This window comes from Aspergillus pseudodeflectus (assembly GCF_044049435.1).
Source record: "Aspergillus pseudodeflectus strain CBS 756.74 chromosome Unknown BJX68scaffold_10, whole genome shotgun sequence".
Lineage (NCBI taxonomy): Eukaryota > Fungi > Ascomycota > Eurotiomycetes > Eurotiales > Aspergillaceae > Aspergillus > Aspergillus pseudodeflectus.
Genome location: NW_027263786.1, coordinates 6,755 through 24,509, shown reverse-complemented (window position 1 = coordinate 24,509; position 17,755 = coordinate 6,755). Strand labels below are relative to the sequence as shown.

Genomic DNA, 17,755 nt, shown 5'->3' with positions numbered 1-17,755 from the left:
TGACACATGTCGGATACATAATCTGAAACCCCCAGAACATCTCTCCAACTCCAGTAAAAGTTTTTTTTTTTTTTTTGATGCTCACAAAGGTGCAGAATATGAAAAAAAAACCAACCTCCCCGAGACATGAGAAACCAATCCCGTGTATACGAGAGGAAAAGCCATGTCCCACTAAAGCAGAGCTGCACAGGGTAAGCCCAAAATCCGGTGTCCGCTACCAATCGCCGAGGAGCTTTCCGAAGTGACATTCGAAGACTATAAAAGTCGCGAATCGCGATGGCGCCCCTACGAACAACGGTTCCAGGCCGAGAGATCCGATTTGCCTATCAAGACAAGATATCTGGGACAACAAGGATCAGACCGGAGTACGAGCTCCCACATCCCGTTAAACAACACGGGCCAGTGCGGCATGCTGGGCTGCTTTAGGCTTTTTTCCCGCTTTTAAAGCCTTGTTTCCGAATCTGTTTGGGCCTCCCACAACCCACATGGCAAACGGGCTAGGATCACCCTTCTTCCGCGGTTTTTTAGGGTCTATGAGTAATATTAGCACCATGATATATTTTGGACTGAGTGCATGAAACCCACTTTGCTTCTTTGGCGGCTCGGCAGGAGGCGCTCCCGCGTCGCCAGCAGGTGCTTCGGGAGCCGCAGCCGCAGCAGCTTCATCCTTTGGCTTTTCTGGAATCGGCCACATGTGCATCGTAATGTTCCAATCGGGCTCAAGGACAGTCTCCCAGACTTGAGGAAGTATGATATCCCCATTAGGGCCAATCAGGTCATAGTGTCCTTCGGCAACATGCGGTCCGATGACCTCGATATGAAGAAAGGCTTGCTTAATAAGCTCCTCCATTCCCTAGTAAAAGTCAGAAGGATCATCACCTGCTAGTTGTCAAAGACTCACCTTCCAGGTACAGCATAAATCAAAAGGAAAACTGAACTTTCTACCAAGAGCGTCCTTGAATTTGATAGGCTTCTTTTTGTCTGGAGGCTTGGTGGCCGCTACAGCTGCTGCGATCTTTTCCTCGACATCTGCCTTGGCTTTCTCGGTAGCTTCCGCTGCGGCGGCTTCAGCAGCCTTTGCTGCCTCTTCGGCAGCTTTCGCCGCGGCTTCTTCCGCCTCCTTCTTCGCTGCGGCAGCTTCATCAGCAGCCTTTTTCTCCGCCTCCTCCTTGGCTTTGGCGGCAGCTTCCTCGACGATTTTCTTCTCATGGGCAGCGCGCTCTTTTTTGGCGGCAGCAGCAGCAGCCTCTGCTTGTAGCGCAGCTTCACGGGCAGCTTCGCGAGCCTCACGAGCCTCACGTTCGGTTCTTTCCTCCAAGATCAGCTTTTCAAGTCTTGCAATTGCTTCATCCTTGGCGGGATCTGCAGGTGGGGGCGCGGGCGCGGGCGCGGGCGCAGGTGCCGGAGCAGGATCTGGTGAGGCCGGTGCTCCAGCTGATTCAACTTGGCTTGGAGGAGACGGTGGGCGTGGATAAGGGGCGAAATAAGGCGACATCATCCCCGCTGGAACCATTCCGTACGGCTCCCGAAACGGATAGTATGGCTGCGAGCCGTAAGGGACAAGTTCGTGCGGGTTCATTTGGGGCCCACCAAATGGCAAGGCAGCATGAGAAGGCCCGGGGGCGGGAAAGGGATGATGCTGTGGCGGGTGGTTGTGTCCGTCAGGCCTATGGGCACCCCCAGGAACCGGATGTCCAAGATGATCTTGGTAGTACTGAGGGTGGGGTTGTTGTTGTTGTTGCAATTGTTGATTGTACCCGTAAAGTGGGTGGCCGTAAGGGTTCGGCGGGCCGACCTGACTGTGAGGACCTACTCTGACCAATTGGTCTGATGGGGTATGTTGGCCAGCGGGAGGAGCAAACGGGGCATGAGCAGCAGCACCATGCGGATAAACATATGAGGGTCCTGGTGAAGGGCTGTGGGCGTAGCCCGGATTGTGGGCGACTGACGGCCAATACCGCTCTTGAGACCTATGACGATAGACGTCCCCAAACTCGTCTGCTGAATCCATACTCTCGGGTGATTCGGGTGAGGGATTGCGGCGAGAGCGGCGAGAGGACTCGATTTGACGCCTTCCCGAGTGGTGGCGGCTTGAGCGACGGCGGCTTGTAGACGTGGATGGGGGATGGACGGGGTTGCGAGTCCGGGCGCGATACGATATTCGGTTTCGAGAGGCTGAGTCAGACGGCTTCAGTTCATCAGGATAAGGTAGATTTGTCCATTCATCATATAGCTCATAATGCCCATGGCCTTCCGATCCAGAAGGCGGCGAGACTTGCACTCCAGAGGAGTCCTCCTCGTCGGAGTAAGAGGAGTCGTCCGAGTTCGGATCAATCGTGATGTTGAACCTGCCGAGTCGTGAGTATCAAGCGGATGCTGATGAGGTACATCGTGACGCACGTCATTGATATTACCTAGGTATCCCTGGTGGCTGACTGTGCTCTGCTTTGTTTTTTACCCGGTGTTGTTGGTCGAATGTTGAACGGTTCCAGGATTCGAGGTTCTGGTTGCTCTAGGTATAAACCGCGTCAAAAGTGTGATATATAGTGAAGGCGAATATAGGCTTTTAGGTTATCAGAAGTTTTTCTGTCTTCGAACCTGGACTCATAGTCGGAAACGTGCTTGGTCGAAACCTCCACGAAGTCGGACAAAGATTTACGGTAAACCTTAATGCGAAACGACGAGCGCACCGGAACGATGGTAATAGCAGATACAAACTTGCTAACGAGAAGAATTCAATCACGAGGAAGTCTGGGATCACCGAAAAAAAAATATATGAGGGGGAGGGGGGTACGTAAGGAGGGGAGTTGACGGCCTGATGATTCACTATTGGGCCTAGGAACAGGGTTTGGGCATGGGCTTACCAGTAGGAGGAAGCCCTATCGGCGACGGTGATGGAATCGTCAGGCTAGGCTGCGCTGGCCACCACCTTTTTTGCGCTGTGATTGTTGTGCAGCCGAAGGGAGGCAGGGTCGAGAATGCAGAAGAGTACCTAAAGTACTACCTAAATCTGCTGCCCAATGCCCAATCACCGCTCATGACGCCCCAGAGACATTTCTCGGGAATTCTACGGTTGAAATGCGCTGCATTCTTTATATTCTATTTGTTGTCATTCGATCTGATTATACCTGGGCCGTCGTAAGGCACTTTTCAGACACTTAGGAGAGTATGCTTGCTTGGAACCATTATTTATGACGACTGGCGGCGATTAAGAATAGCCCAATAGAAACTATCAGGTATAACGGTATCTGAGTTATCATTTGACTGGAAACAACAAAAAATTGAGGCTGCAACGCAACTTATTTCAAAGGCAGCCAGTTGATTTAGCCATGCGCTGTAATTTCCAGGAGATTCCCATCATTACTAGTATAAAGGTCTATTATTCACTTGGTTTTCCCACTCATTTTCAAGGGTTGAAGAAAGGACAGTCACGTGGGTGTATGTGCGCGGATTATCTCCCCTCCGTCACAGTGAGCGGTGAGCTCATCATCCAATAATAAGCATCAAACTGAAAGCTTTGGGCACCTGTGATAAGATACCACAAGCTCCCTTAGAGCTACATATCTATGTACACCACTCCTATACAGAGACTTGAGGAAGCTTTTCCCTTCAACCCAAGAGCTTCATAGCTAATAGAGTCGCTTAGGCTTATAACAACACACCGTAAAAGGCATGAAAGCCTTGCATAGCACATGCTGCCTGCGTACATGTGTGATTCTGCTACTAGTAGTGGTGGTAGTATATTTCAAGTAGAGATACGTCATCTTGCGAATAGTTGATTATCCTTTAACAACAGTTAGCTAAAGCAAAGGCAGTCTGTAGGAACAGTTGAGAGCAACGGAAAACCTGCTACAATGAGCTCCGAATTGAACACACAGCGAAGCCTGTGCTTCGGCCTCATTTCGAGTGGTGGTAAATAGCCATTTACCCCTTGGCTACAACGTGGCCTCTCCAACCCAATTACAACAACCACCAATTTCCAACGTCCTCACAACACGCGGGCCGAACAGAGAATCTGAGCGCATATATAACCGTCAACGCATTAGTCGCTATCTCATCCCAACTACATATTTCCTGAAAATCACACAATAATGGTATTTATCCTGCCCTGCTCCGGGTAACAGTGGATGCTTGCTCACCCTCATGCTTAGGCTCAAACACCACAGCAGAGGAGGGCAAATGAGAAATACGCAAAGCACGAAGCTGCGAAGCGTGGAAAGTCGAAAGCCACCACAAGCAAGAACAACAGCTCAAAGCCCACCTTGTCAACGGGCTGGGTCGGTATGTCCACATCAATGTCGAGCAGTTGAGGCGACATGCGCGACTAAAACTTTTTCAATAGCTCTTCTCGCCTTCGTGGTCTGCGGCGGGCTCATCTTTGAGCTATTGAGAGTTGTCCCCGAACTTTGGTCTGCGATAGTCTCCGTCTTCAACCGATTGCTGTCATAGAGCGGTCCGTTTTACCTTCGAGCTTCTCACAATCCACTTTTCCTTCGATAAACCAAGCTGTTCCAGCACCACCACTACGATCATCACCAACGGCTATAATGATACGATATCCTATCACAAGATGTTCGCCCATTATCTGCTACGCCTAAAGCAAGACCAGTCAGGTTGGCTGGTCGGGTCGATGGAAGCATCAAGGCATGTGTACTGGAAAGAGTGCGCCCGTTGAACGGGAGGGAAGGTGTATATTCATGTTCCAAGAAAAACTAATTAGTTCGAGCCTCTTCGAAATAATCCTTCAAGTGCCTTGTCTTTTTTTCCTAGACTTTTTCTGGCCTGAAGATGACTGCTGTTCTTCTAGCCTTCCAGAATCAGCTCCTCGAGTCTTATGGCCACTCTTCTTAGTCTTTTTCTTTCTCTTGACCAATGTTCCATCGGATGGGGTTCCCTCGAGGTGTACACGCTCGGACGCTCTTTGCATCTCCAAACGTATCCTCTCAACTTCCTTCATTGCTGTGGCCATCTCCATGTCGTCTTCAACCCTTTTAGACTCAACCTTATCAGACCCAGTGAGGGTCTGATTTTCACCAACCAATGTAAAATCTCTGAGGCCACTTGAATCAACCTGCAGGAGGGTCCTTTTGGCCCTAACAGGCTCCTCGGTAACACTCAATGTTTCCTCGAGCCCAATCACCTCGTCGGGAATAACTTCATATTTCTTAGGCTGCTTGCCATCACTGTTGTGGGGTAGCGTGAAAGGCGTATTATTACTCTCCAGACTGCTTATTTTCAAATCAACGATAGGTATCGAGTCGAGGTCTAGATTCCCACCGCTATGGATGGCAGCCGCATTGTCCTGCCCATCCGTGCCGATGTAAAATGGATCTTCTCTATTGCGTTGTCTCCATTCCACTTTCTGCGCCAGTGACGCTCCTGCAGTGTCGGCCGCGGCGTCGTGTGTTTGATATAAAAGACTCGAGGTTATCCCACTTGTGCCAACTTCGCTCTGATGCTTGCTCGGCGAGTGAGATTCCTGGGCGTAGTAAAACTCGTTGGGCGGAGCGATTGAGCCTTCTTGGCTGTACTCGAACAAGACGCGAACGTTGCTGTTGAGCGGAATGTCCAGAGACAGTTGATCAGGTATGGGGACTTTCTTCTGGGCATTCGGTGCTACTGGGTTGAGTTCCAGCCCAAAAAATAGGCTCGGAATGACCGAAGACAGTAAGTAGGGTATTTGGGCCTCCTGTGTCCCTGTCCGCACTACATCTGCGGCCAGCCGCATAATCTCCAAGAACTCGATTGCCCTTTCCTGCACGTCCAGGTCAGGGTGGGCAGCCAAATGCTCGAGGAATTCCACGGTTCGTGCCAAGTACAGCGAGATTTCACTTTTCTGCGCCGCGCTCCAAGCTTCGCCGTTGTCACGAATGATGCGGGTTAAGATTTTCGGTGCAGCCTGAATGAAAAGAGAAAGGGTCCTTGGGGTAGAGGACGTGTTGGACACATCAATCAACGACTGAAGCGTTTGGCCTGGAGAAGACAGATATTCGGCGTATTCCCCAACAGCCCAGGCTAACGGACCTAGTATACCGCTGTCTGCGTGGGCAAATAGCGAGTGCCTGTTGTCGATTAACAATAAGTATTCGGCGGCCCTTGTCGCTTCCATTCGAACATTTCTGACACGAACAGCAATATTTCGCAGTTCGAGACCAATCCTGCTTGCCGCGTTCTCCATTCCGTCATTCTGGTACGCAGTGTGCTTTTCGGGACCCGTAGGAAGATGCTTCACCAGTCGTATCAAGGTGCCGACATACCATTCAAAATCATCCAGCCTAGAATAGTTGTCGTAAGAACAGATATCTAAAATTCGATGCAAAACCTCGACGCGATACTCCTCGGAGACCGAGATTGACGCTTTGTCATTTCGGGCTTGTTTTGGTCCCACATACTCGCCCGACTCCATGGCATATTCGACATCTACCTTGGTGTGATCAAGTGTCTCAAGTTGGCCAATGAGCCTATCCACGACGAGCTGTAAGTTGTCTTCTGTAACCATCCGCGCCGCAAGCTCAAGTGCCTGGAGGCGGATTGAGATATCCGCATCCTCTAGGCAATTCATTATGGCGTCCTGGTGCATCAAAACCAGATGGGGATAGAACACCGCGATCCTACTGAATGCGAGCAACGCCACGTACTTGACTATTTTTTTGGGTCGCCTATCAGCGTTGTACTTGTTAAAGGAGGAGCAAACACTCACGGTTGGGATCAAAATCTGTCACCACCATGCCTCGTAGCTTCCCAACACAGATATCGGCGATCTCATGTGTTTCCTCAAGCGACCCTTCTCCATCCAGAATTCCGCCTTGGATTATGCCATTGATGCATTCGTAGAGCAGGGACATGGCGGTGGTGGTCTGGATTATGTTAATAAGTGGTCGGATAAGCTTGCGAACTAATCGTGGCTCCAGGGGGGTCAAGGTTGCGAACTAGAACGGGTCAGCAGGTCCGCTATTTCAGTATAACAGTAATTTTGAACACACAAGCTTTATGATTTTTATCGCCATCCAATTATTACCACCTTCCACTAAGAGCTCAAAGAACCTCGGTGCAAGCGGGAGAAAATCATGGGGCCTCCGCCACCCAAGCTCGCATACGACATTGAGCACAGCCGTAGTAACACTACTGTCCTCTTCGTCATCCATCAAGCGGTCTTTCAACTTGGGCCATGCCAATCTTAAAGCATCGGGGTAGACCAACGCAAGCCTGTATAAGCAGACCACAGCCTTTTTCCGAATGGACGGATTGGAGTGGGAGATTCTAGATAAAACATCCGGAAGTAATGACATGGCCAGAGAAGGCGTTATAATGTTTGGAAGCGTTATCAGAGGAAGAGAAATGAGTTGTAGATTGGGACAAACGAGATCCTATACACAGTATCAGCACAATAGCAGCCAATCGTTCTGGGTTGGTCGACCTTTTTGAGTAGGTTTGTCGCAAGCATGAGAACCTCTGTTTCGGGCCTGAAGCTTTGCAAGGCGGCAAGGTACCCAGCTCTTTTTTGAAGGAATTTGGACGACGACATGACTTCCAGGACATGAAACGATGCCCAGGACATATCATAGCCGAACATTTCAAGATAGATCAGTTTCAAAAGAGCCGTCGCCTTTTTGTCTAGATTATATTAGTTCAGAGCTATATCCCGAATAGTCTGAATGTCTAGAATCTTAACGCACCCATGTCCGGGGATCGGATTTCAGTCCTGCATTCTCGAAGACTGCCTTGGATATAGTCCTCCTCAGCACCTTTGTGATTTCTTAGACCTTTTATAAGGTCATACAACGACTTTTCGAACCTATTTAGGGTCAAACACTGTCCGAAATGGTCCTGGCAGGTATATAACGAACATTATCGGTCCCAGATCGCCCAGTTGCCGAGCGATACCCCTCTTTTGCGGCAGATGATTGAGGGAAAGGTCATTGGAGGCCTAGATAATGTTTCACCATCAGAAAGCAGGCTTGGGGTTACAGATACTTTCAGCACTTACTCTTAGAATATTGGAGCAATTTGCTGGTTCGAGGTCTCATTGCTCTGGACAATGGGTTCGGAGGTTTTGCGGAGCAGTCAAAGCAGCCCGGTAGATTACGTCAGGCTAGTCACGAAACAAAAGTCACGGGAACTATGTACTGTGCCGCGGGCCGTAACTCAAATAGTTACGCATTTGAAGCTTGCTTCAAGATCACCAGTACTGTTGTCGACCTACCCAATAATCTCTCAGATTAGCGTCGCATATCATCAATTACATTATCGGTCTTGCAATGGCTGCCAGTATTGGCCAACCTGGTGTCAGCCACAGGTCCAATTTCAAGACCTCTTTTCATCGCTCGCAGCAAGCGCCAGTCATATTAGGTCAACAATCCTCTGGCGGATTACTTGCTCGGCTGCATTCGTCATCCCAGGGAGGTTCTGATGATTTCGATGCTCTAGAGAAGCTGTTCTTCTCATGCATTCAGTCCACCGACGACGAGTCTGCTTTGCTATGTCTCGAGCGCTTGACACAACGCTTTGGCTCATCCAATGAGAGGGTTATGGCGTTGCGCGGCCTATACGACGAGGCGACTGCGGAAAATCAAGCTGGCCTAGAGCTGTCTTTGAAAAGATATGAAGACATACTTTCGCAAGACCCTGTCAACCTGGTTCGTCCGCATATCTTCACTGGAGACCGATAGCTGACCGGCCTGTCGTAGCCGATCATTAAGCGCCGCATTGCCCTTCTTCGGTCATTATCGAAAACTTCGGATGCCATATCTAGTTTAGTACAGCTCCTTGACGCGACACCTACAGATGTGGAAGCCTGGTGCGAGCTCGCAGAATTATATCAATCACAGGGGATGTGCCCACAAGCAATCTTCAGCCTCGAGGAAGCATTGTTGATTGTACCACATGCTTGGAACGTGCGCGCACCCTCGCTCCTCTTTGGGAAATTATTGACATCCGGTACAGGTTCATGCTCGCTTAGGCGAGATTCTATACACTTACGCCCGTTCACTAGAAGGTGATGCTATGCGCAAGCAATTACAACTATCCATCCGCCATTTCTGTAGGAGTGTTGAGCTCTGCGACGACTACTTAAGGGGCTTCTATGGCCTGGCCTTGGTATATGCTTTGATCACTCAGATTGAAGAGAGTTTGGCTGATATGACAAATTAGGCGACCTCATTTTCTCTTGTAAATGGGACTTTGGAACTGACATACTTGGGGAGCCCTGTGGGGAAAGATACTCTTGGCAATCTGCATGCCCTGGCAAGGAGAAGGCTCGAGCAGACCCTTTCAACGAATAACTCCAAAGAGCCACATCTTCGCGAGTACGATGAAAATGAGCTGTCAGCTGTAAAGAAGCTTCTTAACGAGCTCGAGGGTATTTGATTGTGGTCACTTTAGGTTAATTTCTTGAATCAAACGTGGTCTTACCTAGGTAACTTTGTACTCTCAGGTTTAGGAGAATCGTACCTAGATCATCTCTCGGGGCGACGGAGACAGTCGATCGGATAACTGCCGACCCGACGCCCTAGCTTAGGCTGACTGACTGACCAACGGGATCAAGTCCGACAAATCTCATCCAAAAAAAAAATTAAAAAAAAATTCTGGCTCTCGCAGTCACTCATTCTATATAAGTCCAATTGGTGGACTCCCTGATCGTCACATTTTTTTTTTTGTTGACGATAAGCAAGAAGAAGCTTGGTTACCTAGCCCTGGGTCGACAACGAAATGGGTATTCCACGGCTGAGACATCACCTGCTTCCTTTTTCCGAGACTATAGTACTTCGGAAAGTCCGAGTTTCTGATGATGAGGATGGCTTGCAATGCGTACACTCCGTTGTAATCGACGGACCCAGTCTCGTCTACAATATCTACTCAAGGTTATTGTCCTGGTTTTCAGTCTCCAATCCCTGCACTCTGTATGCATTGCCGACCTGTGATGAAGTAAGTCGTGGGGTTATGGTATATTTGCTGCATCTGAAAATCCTCGGTGTTGAAATGTACGCGCACAAGGCAATCACAGACCTAAGATCAATTGAGCTGACAGATCTTAGTCAAGCCATTTATTTCGATGGCGCTTTGCCGGCAAGTAAGCGCGAGACCCGCCTCAGTCGACTTGAGGGCCAGAGGCGGAAGCTAGAGATCTTTTGCGCAGCAACCAACTACGGATTTCACGAACGCACATCTTTCAGCTCCCCTCGGAGCATAGGCCCGGAAACCGTTTTATGCAGCCGACCCTTGCCTTCTAGATGTAGTAATGTTCCTATCAATCCATTTATCGTCCCCACGGTATTTGAGGACCTAAAATGCCGCTGGAGTGGCCAAAATATTGCAACTGCTCTTGGTGAAGCCCTGCCGTTATTGTCGCCCAATAGCGATGTCTTTCTCTGGGCAGATATAACGACCATGGTCCCTGGAGAAGCTGACACTTACTGTGCCCATACAGCAAACCTTACGGGCAGCAGCGTACTTACAAATGACTCGGATCTTATTCTGCACAACCTCGGAGAGTCCGGTTCTGTCATCTTTCTAGACTCGGTCGAACTAAGCAAGTGGGACTCGATCGAACCATTGGAATATGAAATAAGGGCCGCCGTACTGTACCCCTCTCGAGTTGCGCGTCGGCTGGGAATAACCGACCTACTACCATTAGCATACGAATTGAAGAACCAACCAGATACTGGATTGGTAGAGCTTCTGCAAAGGACGAAATACGGCCATGAAGGGGAAACGTACGACAAATTCGCTGCAGACTATACAAATGATCCTTGCCGTTTGCAACCACAGCTCTTCAAAGTCCTCGATACCAGGATTTCAGAGTTATATTGGCAATATGTGATGCGAGGAGAATATGCAGATCGAGATAACCCGCAAGTTTATCTTCCGGTCCTCTTGGAGGACCATACGAAGCGATGCGCATGGGCCAAGGGCCGCTCATATAGGAGTATTGGGTACTCCATCCTGAACCTTTCCCGGCCCACCAGTGAAAGGTACTGGTATACAACTGAATTTGTCCGGCGCGGCCAGCGGATCACGGACGATAGGATACCACTTCAGGACCACAATTCCGTTTCGGCCGAAATGGAGTCACTCTGCGCTCGCGTGGACTCTCTGCGGGCCGGCTTTGAACGAGCGGGTAGTAGCCCGCGGGAATTCTGGAAGATATTCGCATTGCTAGAGTCGTACGGTCTAGATATCAAACTCACCCAACGTGATGTCCAGAAATTGGAAGAGTTTCTTGAACTTGGCTATATGGGTGAGCAGCTTGAGTGGGCGGACATTCATCTCACTGCGCAGATCCAGGCTATCCTGTATTCTTTGCGGGTTTTGAAGCAACTTCTTGAACTATCCAGCTCTGATGATGATGTGTCCCTGAAGTTGATGGCCACACTTGAACAGCTTCCACCGCTACACCTTATGATAGAGTCCTCACATCGAGGTGAATGCGCAGACCATGGTGCACGCATCGAATTGTCTACCATTCTAGGAAGTATGGTAAGAAGCCGGCATCATCCGTTAGAGAGCCGACATGTCTCGACTATACAAGGGTCACAGCGATCTATTACCCAAAAGGCGAATGTCCGTCCACGCAATCTATCAATCAACATGTATGAAATTCTCGATGAGCAATGAAACAGGTAGCCTACAGCAGAGACGACGATGAGCATGGCATGCAAGTTAACGCAACAATTGTCCTTGTATATTTCTAGCGTGGAGACCTTAGGAACCCAACAACACCTCGGCAATAACCTACAAGGCTCGCAAGACGCTGTACCTCCCGCTGCTGTACGCGACTCCAACTGTAAAGGGAGTTTCGCAACTTGCCGTCTGCATCCAGACTTGACGCCGAGCACTCGGAAACAACGTCGGAGTGAATTCGTAAAAATACTGCCATCCAAGCATTGACAAGCTCAAAATCCCTTCCCGATGCGAGGCGACTCGATAACGCCAGAACAAACGCTGACATTTCAGATTGGACCCCTTGGACTTTCGGGTCCAAAGACCTAATCTCAAGCTCCAATCTTGATGGGTTCATAAGCTTTACCTCATCAAAGAATGAGTCAAAATCTCCAGACAGGCAACCTGCGTTCAACAGTGTTGTGAACCGAGAGCCTGCGATGTGACTCGCGGAAAACTGTACCTTACCAACACGGGATAACTCGGTAGGTGTTTTATCTTCGAGCGTTGATTTTATATGTTCGTCGTTGGACGAAGGCGTAGGGAGGAAGAACGGGGCCTTCTCCGGCGCTTTCGGTGGCTCCTTTGGCATGTTTCGCTCCTATATTAAAGTTAGAATCGGGATAAGCTGCCAATTTGAGGGTGATTCGTACCTTGATGAGTTCCATGTGGACCAGAGTCTGCCACTTGTTCTTAGGAACAAGACTGAGCGTCAACATACCTTGGCTGAGCTGCTTGGTTGGCAAGATAGGGCCCTCACTATCGCTGTGTTCATCGTCCTGCGTGAACGCAGCATCGAGAACTCCAACACCCCCCTCGCCAGAAGAGCTTGGGAGAGTCGAGTCCAGAATATTTTCTATATTCAGGTTCCGTGTCGACACCGGAATGAACAGGCTCTTGTTCGACCAGAGGCCTATGCCCACGCCATCTGCATGAGCTGTGGCGAGAAAATCCCCCGTTGGAGACATTGCAAGTGAAGTGCATGTGCTGGAGACACGAAACAGGTCGATGAGATGACCAGTTGGCAAGTCCCAGACTCGAATCACAGAGTCCATTGAAGCAGCAATCACCCACCTACCGTCGTTGGAAAAAGTAAAGTCATTGATCTGCCCTGCGCATCCCCATAGTTCGCGAACAACCTTCTTTGTTTCCATATCAACGACCCGTATCGAAAGATCATCGCAGCTAAAAGCGACAAGATCGCTAGTGTTGTGGTGTCGGAGTGCTGTAATTGCTGTCATTGGATGCCAGTCAAGCTCTGTGGAAAGCAGACCAGTCCGGAAATCCCAAAACTACAGCACATCATATTAGCCTGGAATCCCAATATCATCGCACAAGCATTCAATATCGCACCTTGACTTTACCATCCAATCCACAACTAACGGCGGTCCGATTCAATGCATCAAGTGCCAGACCAGTGACCGCTTTTGTATGTTTATGACCTCTTTGTAAAGCTTCGCTACCACGGCCCGGTTTGATCTTTGTGTTTTGCAAAGGCAGGCTTAGTCGATGTTGACCAGACTGCATGTTGAAGACGCCAATAGTACCCCCCGCCGACCCAACTAAGGCAAAAGTCCCACATTGTGAAATAGCGACACTCTAGTAAATGCTCCATGTTAGATATTTCGGGGCGAGTTTCTGAGGCAAGCCTTACCTTGACGTCCGTGCCATCGCCCGTCTCAAAAACCCAGCGCCCAGCCTTCTTCTTCCCCCAAAACCAGGTCCGAGCATATTTATCTCCACGATGTCCAGTCACTATACTCTCCCACCCCGTCTTGTTCGATGTGCTCGTGTCAGTTGCTCTGGGATTCGACCATATTGGCCCGGAGGTCGTGCTTCCCATTCCACCGTCCCTGTTTAGAGAGCATGCGATACATGTCACTTCCGGTGTTTTGAGATTCGCTGAAGGATTGCTCCCCATCGCATCACCTTTCTTTTTGCCCGAGGATTGGGATATCTCGGTACTTTGGCTATCCTTTCGCAGACTAAATCCCCAGAGACTGCAGTCCTTGCTTGCACTGAGTAACCATTTAGCTGTAGATTCAGATCCGTCAGAGGCCGAGGGCAAAAACGAAACAGTAGTTATGGTATCCGCATGACCTCGTCTAGCGTGCAGGGGTCTGGGGATTGGGGAAAACGGGGTCTCATCAAATATCCAGGTGCGAAGCGAGTTGTCTTTTCCACTAGATACGATCACTGGTTGCGCATCGAGGAATTCTATGTGGTTGATTCCGGATCCAGAATCATCTCGATGAACTCTGTGAGCTCCACGGAGTACACCCACAGTCCGGCCACCGCGATTCAAGTCCCAAAGTGTAATGTCACCACTATCCACACTTGCAGTCGCCATCGCGCCCGGCTGTCGACCGTCTTCCCCACCACCGAGGCCATCACTCCGGAAAGCTATGGACGTTATAGCTTGCTTTTGTGTGAATGAAAAGATCGACTGGCTGGTCTCGACGTTTTGAATGGAGACTGTCCCATTTTTGTAGGCAACTGCGATGACTGACAGAACAGGACTCGGCTGAAGCACAATCACAGCGCCGGCATTGGGGTATGCCGGAAGAATGGTGTGAACAAGTCTGCCTGTCTTTACGTTCCAAATTTCCACGATTCCGTCGGACTTGCCAACGAAGATCTTATTGAGGTGGGTTGGCATGTTGCAGACTTGGGTGACCGCGCTACCCGCAGAGGTGAGTGTCGTGTAATATTCGTAGGATCCATTTTTCCAAATCTTGATGGAATTTGCGCAACAGCCCACGATCCATGAGCCGAACACAAGAAGCCGTTCAATTGGTTCGGGAGACCCAACGCCCTGCGAGAGATGCGCAAGCTTTTTGCCGCGCTTGAATACCCAGATACCGCCATGTGATCCTGCACCGGGTGCACCCCAGGCTGCGAATGTTTTATCCTGCCATGAAAAGCTCGCAGTGATGTCTTCCGGCGTCTGTGGGCGGCTGATGAAAACCAGTTTCAGCCCTTGCCGTACGTCGTACGTGTGTAAACAGCGCCCAACGGATGTCGTTACTTGAAAAGTGGCTTTGCCTAGTCGAGCGCATGTAAATGGGACAGACGTAGGGGAGACCAATCCCATTGTCTAGCAACAATGGTCAGAAAGGAGGGCGGACAATTTCTGTTAGCAGGCACTTACGCGGAAGGGAGAGAAAATCCTTGACCCAGCACCCCTTGATTCCCGTTGACTGGCATCGTCGAGTATGGTCTTCTGCCGCTTTGCGAGTGGTAGCGAGAAAACATCGCCAGCATTATGGAGCAACGGCATCTCTTCTTTTCCAGGCGTTGTGAGTTGATAGCTTTGATCCGTGCTTGCCTGGAAGTTTGCGCAAATAATTTATACGATGACTAATCTGATACCAAGAAAGTGGGGCATCTTTGGCAGCGTGAGATAAGCCTGCTTACCACCAAAAGTGTTGCCGCGCTAGTGACTAAGGTATAAAGGCCCTTGGCCTTTGGGAGGCTTGCAAGTAGTGTGGAAGGTAGTAATAGGATAAAAGACCTTGTTATAATAGTCTAATTCTAAGAATAAGGATAGAATAGTAGATTAATATCAAGGGGAAATGCTTGATGTTGACATGGCGGCCTGAGGCACTAGCGTTAAAGGCGAGGTCGTGTGTGTAAGGCCTTGGAAGATCCCACGTGGTAGTGGTTGATCTCAGGCTTACAAGGTCCTAGTGCGCTACTTAATGGGTTCCAGGGGAATCATGAGGTATCTCATGATTTATATTAGTCTTTTAGTAAGACTTTAGAAGGACATGTGACCTGGTATAGAACCTTTATAATTAAATTATAGGATATAGTTACCTAATCTAGTTAGTATTATATATATAAAGGTTATAGATTTAATCCCTAGAGAGGATAATATTTAGAGTTTAGCCCTTATAAGGCCTCCTCTCTAGTAGTAGGCTAACCTATAGGTTATAAGTATAGGTAATAAATTATTATATACTAGGTCCTACTAAGTATCTTTAGGAACTAGGAAAGGTACTACTAGTGCTTTTGTTAAGTAGCTAATAAAATATCTTTATTTTTTAATAGATTAAATAGTTTTTAATATATTCTTTTATATTAGTTTTATTTAGGGCTAACAAAACTTCTAATTAATAAAATTAAATATTTTATTTTAACTAAAATAACTAGCCTAAGGATTATAACATATATATAGAATCTCTTATCTTAATATAATATAAGTAAGTATATAGACTATATCTTTATAATATAATATTTTATTATATATATACCAGTCTACTACTTAATTACTATTATAGGATTAATATTACTAATTTTATTACTTTTTTTCCTTTATTACTATTATAATATTAAGTAATAAAGGCATCTGAGATCTCTATTACTTATAAAGGATTATATGTTAAAGGGGCTATAATATTAGGTCTATTATAATTTCTATAGTAGGTATTTTATAGACTATTATTTCTAAGTTAAAAGCTCTAGATCTTTTATCTAGATTATTAAAATCTTTAATAAATTATTATTAATATTACTAACTATTTTAAATACTTATAAGCCTTTTTTTAGAGTATGTAATATCTTAATATCTTACTTAGACTATTTTATAATTCTATTGGTATAATAGTAATACTTATCTACTAGATTAAGATATCTTAGAGTTATATATAACTAATAGCTCTGAGAGACCTAGTACACTTATCTAATATTAAGCTTTATCATTTTTTAAATAAAAGTACATTAGGTTCGTATAATTAATTACTTTATATATAAATTATTATTAGTACTTTTTTAAGGTAGTAATACTATATCTCAGATAACTTTATAATAGTATGTAGCTCTTAATTTAGTGTAAGGCCCTCACGAATATACTTAGACACTTGCAACCTATAGTCCTTGGTTAGCCTATAGGTTAACTAAGCCTATAGAGAACTTCCTTTACTTATAAGAGGTTTATTCTAATCTTTAGTATTAATTTACTATTAGATTCTTATTCTTAAGATTAAGCTATTATAATAAGTTATTTATCTTTATTGCTACCTTTTATACAACTTATAAACCTTAGAAAGGCTAAGGACCTTTATAATTTTAATACTTACTATTATAAGTCGTCTATTAGGAGTAATAATAATAAATATATAAGTAGAGTTATAATATAGCTAGAACTCTTATAATAAGATATTTTATAATAGTAATTACACTAGGCCCCTCTAGAATCTAGAATATAATTTATATCTTTTAAAAAGAGATAATCTTCTTAATTAATAAAGACTTAAAGCCTTTATAAATATCTATTTTTATATCTATTAATTTAGAAGTAATTTTTAAGATATCTAGTTAATAAATCTCCTATACGAATAATTAAAATAAAATTAAAGACCTTATAAGCCTACTAAAGAATTATAATATTAAGTTAAGAAAATATAATATATAGAATATATTATAATTCTTTAAGAATAAACTACTATAGTACTTTTTTTTTATAAGTATATTTATATAAAGTTATTATCTTATACTTTGTCTTTAAAGAGATCTCTACTTTTATAATTATTTATAAAGAATAAGTAGTACTATATTATTATATATATATAAATTATTATTAATTTAGGGACCTACTAAAATGACTGCCCATTTGGTCAAAATGACCGCCCCTAAACCCTTTTCGGCATAGCTGTGGGAACCAGTTGGGACTATTCCTAAAGTAGTTTAGTAGCTAGTGAGAACTCTTACTACTTTAAATTTTCTTTATAGTTCCCCCACTAAAATAATTACGTATCTTATTATATTATAATATAATACTAACCTTACTACTACTACTACTAGGATTATTATTAATATAGATATTTCTTCTAATAATATCCTAGCTATTAATAATTTCCATGCTAATAATAGCTCTACTTTTAACTCTAATAAGCCTATATAAATTAGAGATTTCTAACTCTAAAGCTATTAAGATCCCTATGGAACTTAATAATATCCCCCCTCTACTAACTAATAGTTAGTATCTAAGCTAGGAAGCTACTCGCGACTTTATATAAGTATTTATAAGTAATTATAGCTTTACTATGATTAACAGGCGGTCCTAAAAGAATAAAAAGGGCACCTACACTACTTA

The 17,755-nt window shown here is 46.1% G+C and overlaps 5 protein-coding genes across 5 annotated transcripts; 2 read left to right on the top strand and 3 right to left on the bottom strand.

The window, feature by feature from the left end:
• Positions 1-60: 60 nt before the first annotated feature.
• Positions 61-2,958, bottom strand: BJX68DRAFT_231238 (uncharacterized protein; the record flags this gene model as incomplete). Its single annotated transcript, XM_071039317.1, has 5 exons — positions 2,865-2,958; positions 2,401-2,721; positions 902-2,348; positions 586-853; positions 61-531 (listed from the first exon to the last, which is right to left on the bottom strand). Coding segments are annotated over exons 2-5 (1,829 nt in total), but the record flags the coding sequence as incomplete, so codon positions are not given.
• A 1,638-nt stretch (positions 2,959-4,596) lies between these two features.
• BJX68DRAFT_19675 (putative AP-3 complex subunit delta) lies at positions 4,597-8,043 on the bottom strand. The gene is made up of 6 exons (XM_071037490.1): positions 7,988-8,043; positions 7,677-7,927; positions 7,418-7,614; positions 6,984-7,367; positions 6,701-6,929; positions 4,597-6,642 (listed from the first exon to the last, which is right to left on the bottom strand). Exons 2-6 carry the CDS (start codon positions 7,678-7,680, stop codon positions 4,745-4,747), a joined length of 2,712 nt encoding a protein of 903 aa, XP_070901676.1. The 5' UTR covers positions 7,681-7,927; positions 7,988-8,043; the 3' UTR covers positions 4,597-4,744.
• A 101-nt stretch (positions 8,044-8,144) lies between these two features.
• Positions 8,145-9,589, top strand: BJX68DRAFT_231205 (uncharacterized protein). Its single transcript, XM_071039316.1, has 4 exons — positions 8,145-8,636; positions 8,688-8,894; positions 8,944-9,096; positions 9,151-9,589. The coding sequence occupies exons 1-4, from the start codon at positions 8,259-8,261 to the stop codon at positions 9,364-9,366; spliced, it is 954 nt and encodes a 317-aa protein (XP_070901675.1). The 5' UTR covers positions 8,145-8,258; the 3' UTR covers positions 9,367-9,589.
• On the top strand, positions 9,380-11,894 carry BJX68DRAFT_19644 (XPG domain containing-domain-containing protein). Its single transcript, XM_071037488.1, has one exon. It carries the CDS (start codon positions 9,709-9,711, stop codon positions 11,611-11,613), a length of 1,905 nt encoding a protein of 634 aa, XP_070901674.1. The 5' UTR covers positions 9,380-9,708; the 3' UTR covers positions 11,614-11,894.
• BJX68DRAFT_19637 (rRNA-processing protein UTP21) lies at positions 11,650-14,979 on the bottom strand. Its single transcript, XM_071037487.1, has 5 exons — positions 14,810-14,979; positions 13,313-14,755; positions 13,012-13,257; positions 12,312-12,950; positions 11,650-12,259 (listed from the first exon to the last, which is right to left on the bottom strand). The coding sequence occupies exons 1-5, from the start codon at positions 14,936-14,938 to the stop codon at positions 11,687-11,689; spliced, it is 3,030 nt and encodes a 1,009-aa protein (XP_070901673.1). The 5' UTR covers positions 14,939-14,979; the 3' UTR covers positions 11,650-11,686.
• Positions 14,980-17,755: the final 2,776 nt, after the last annotated feature.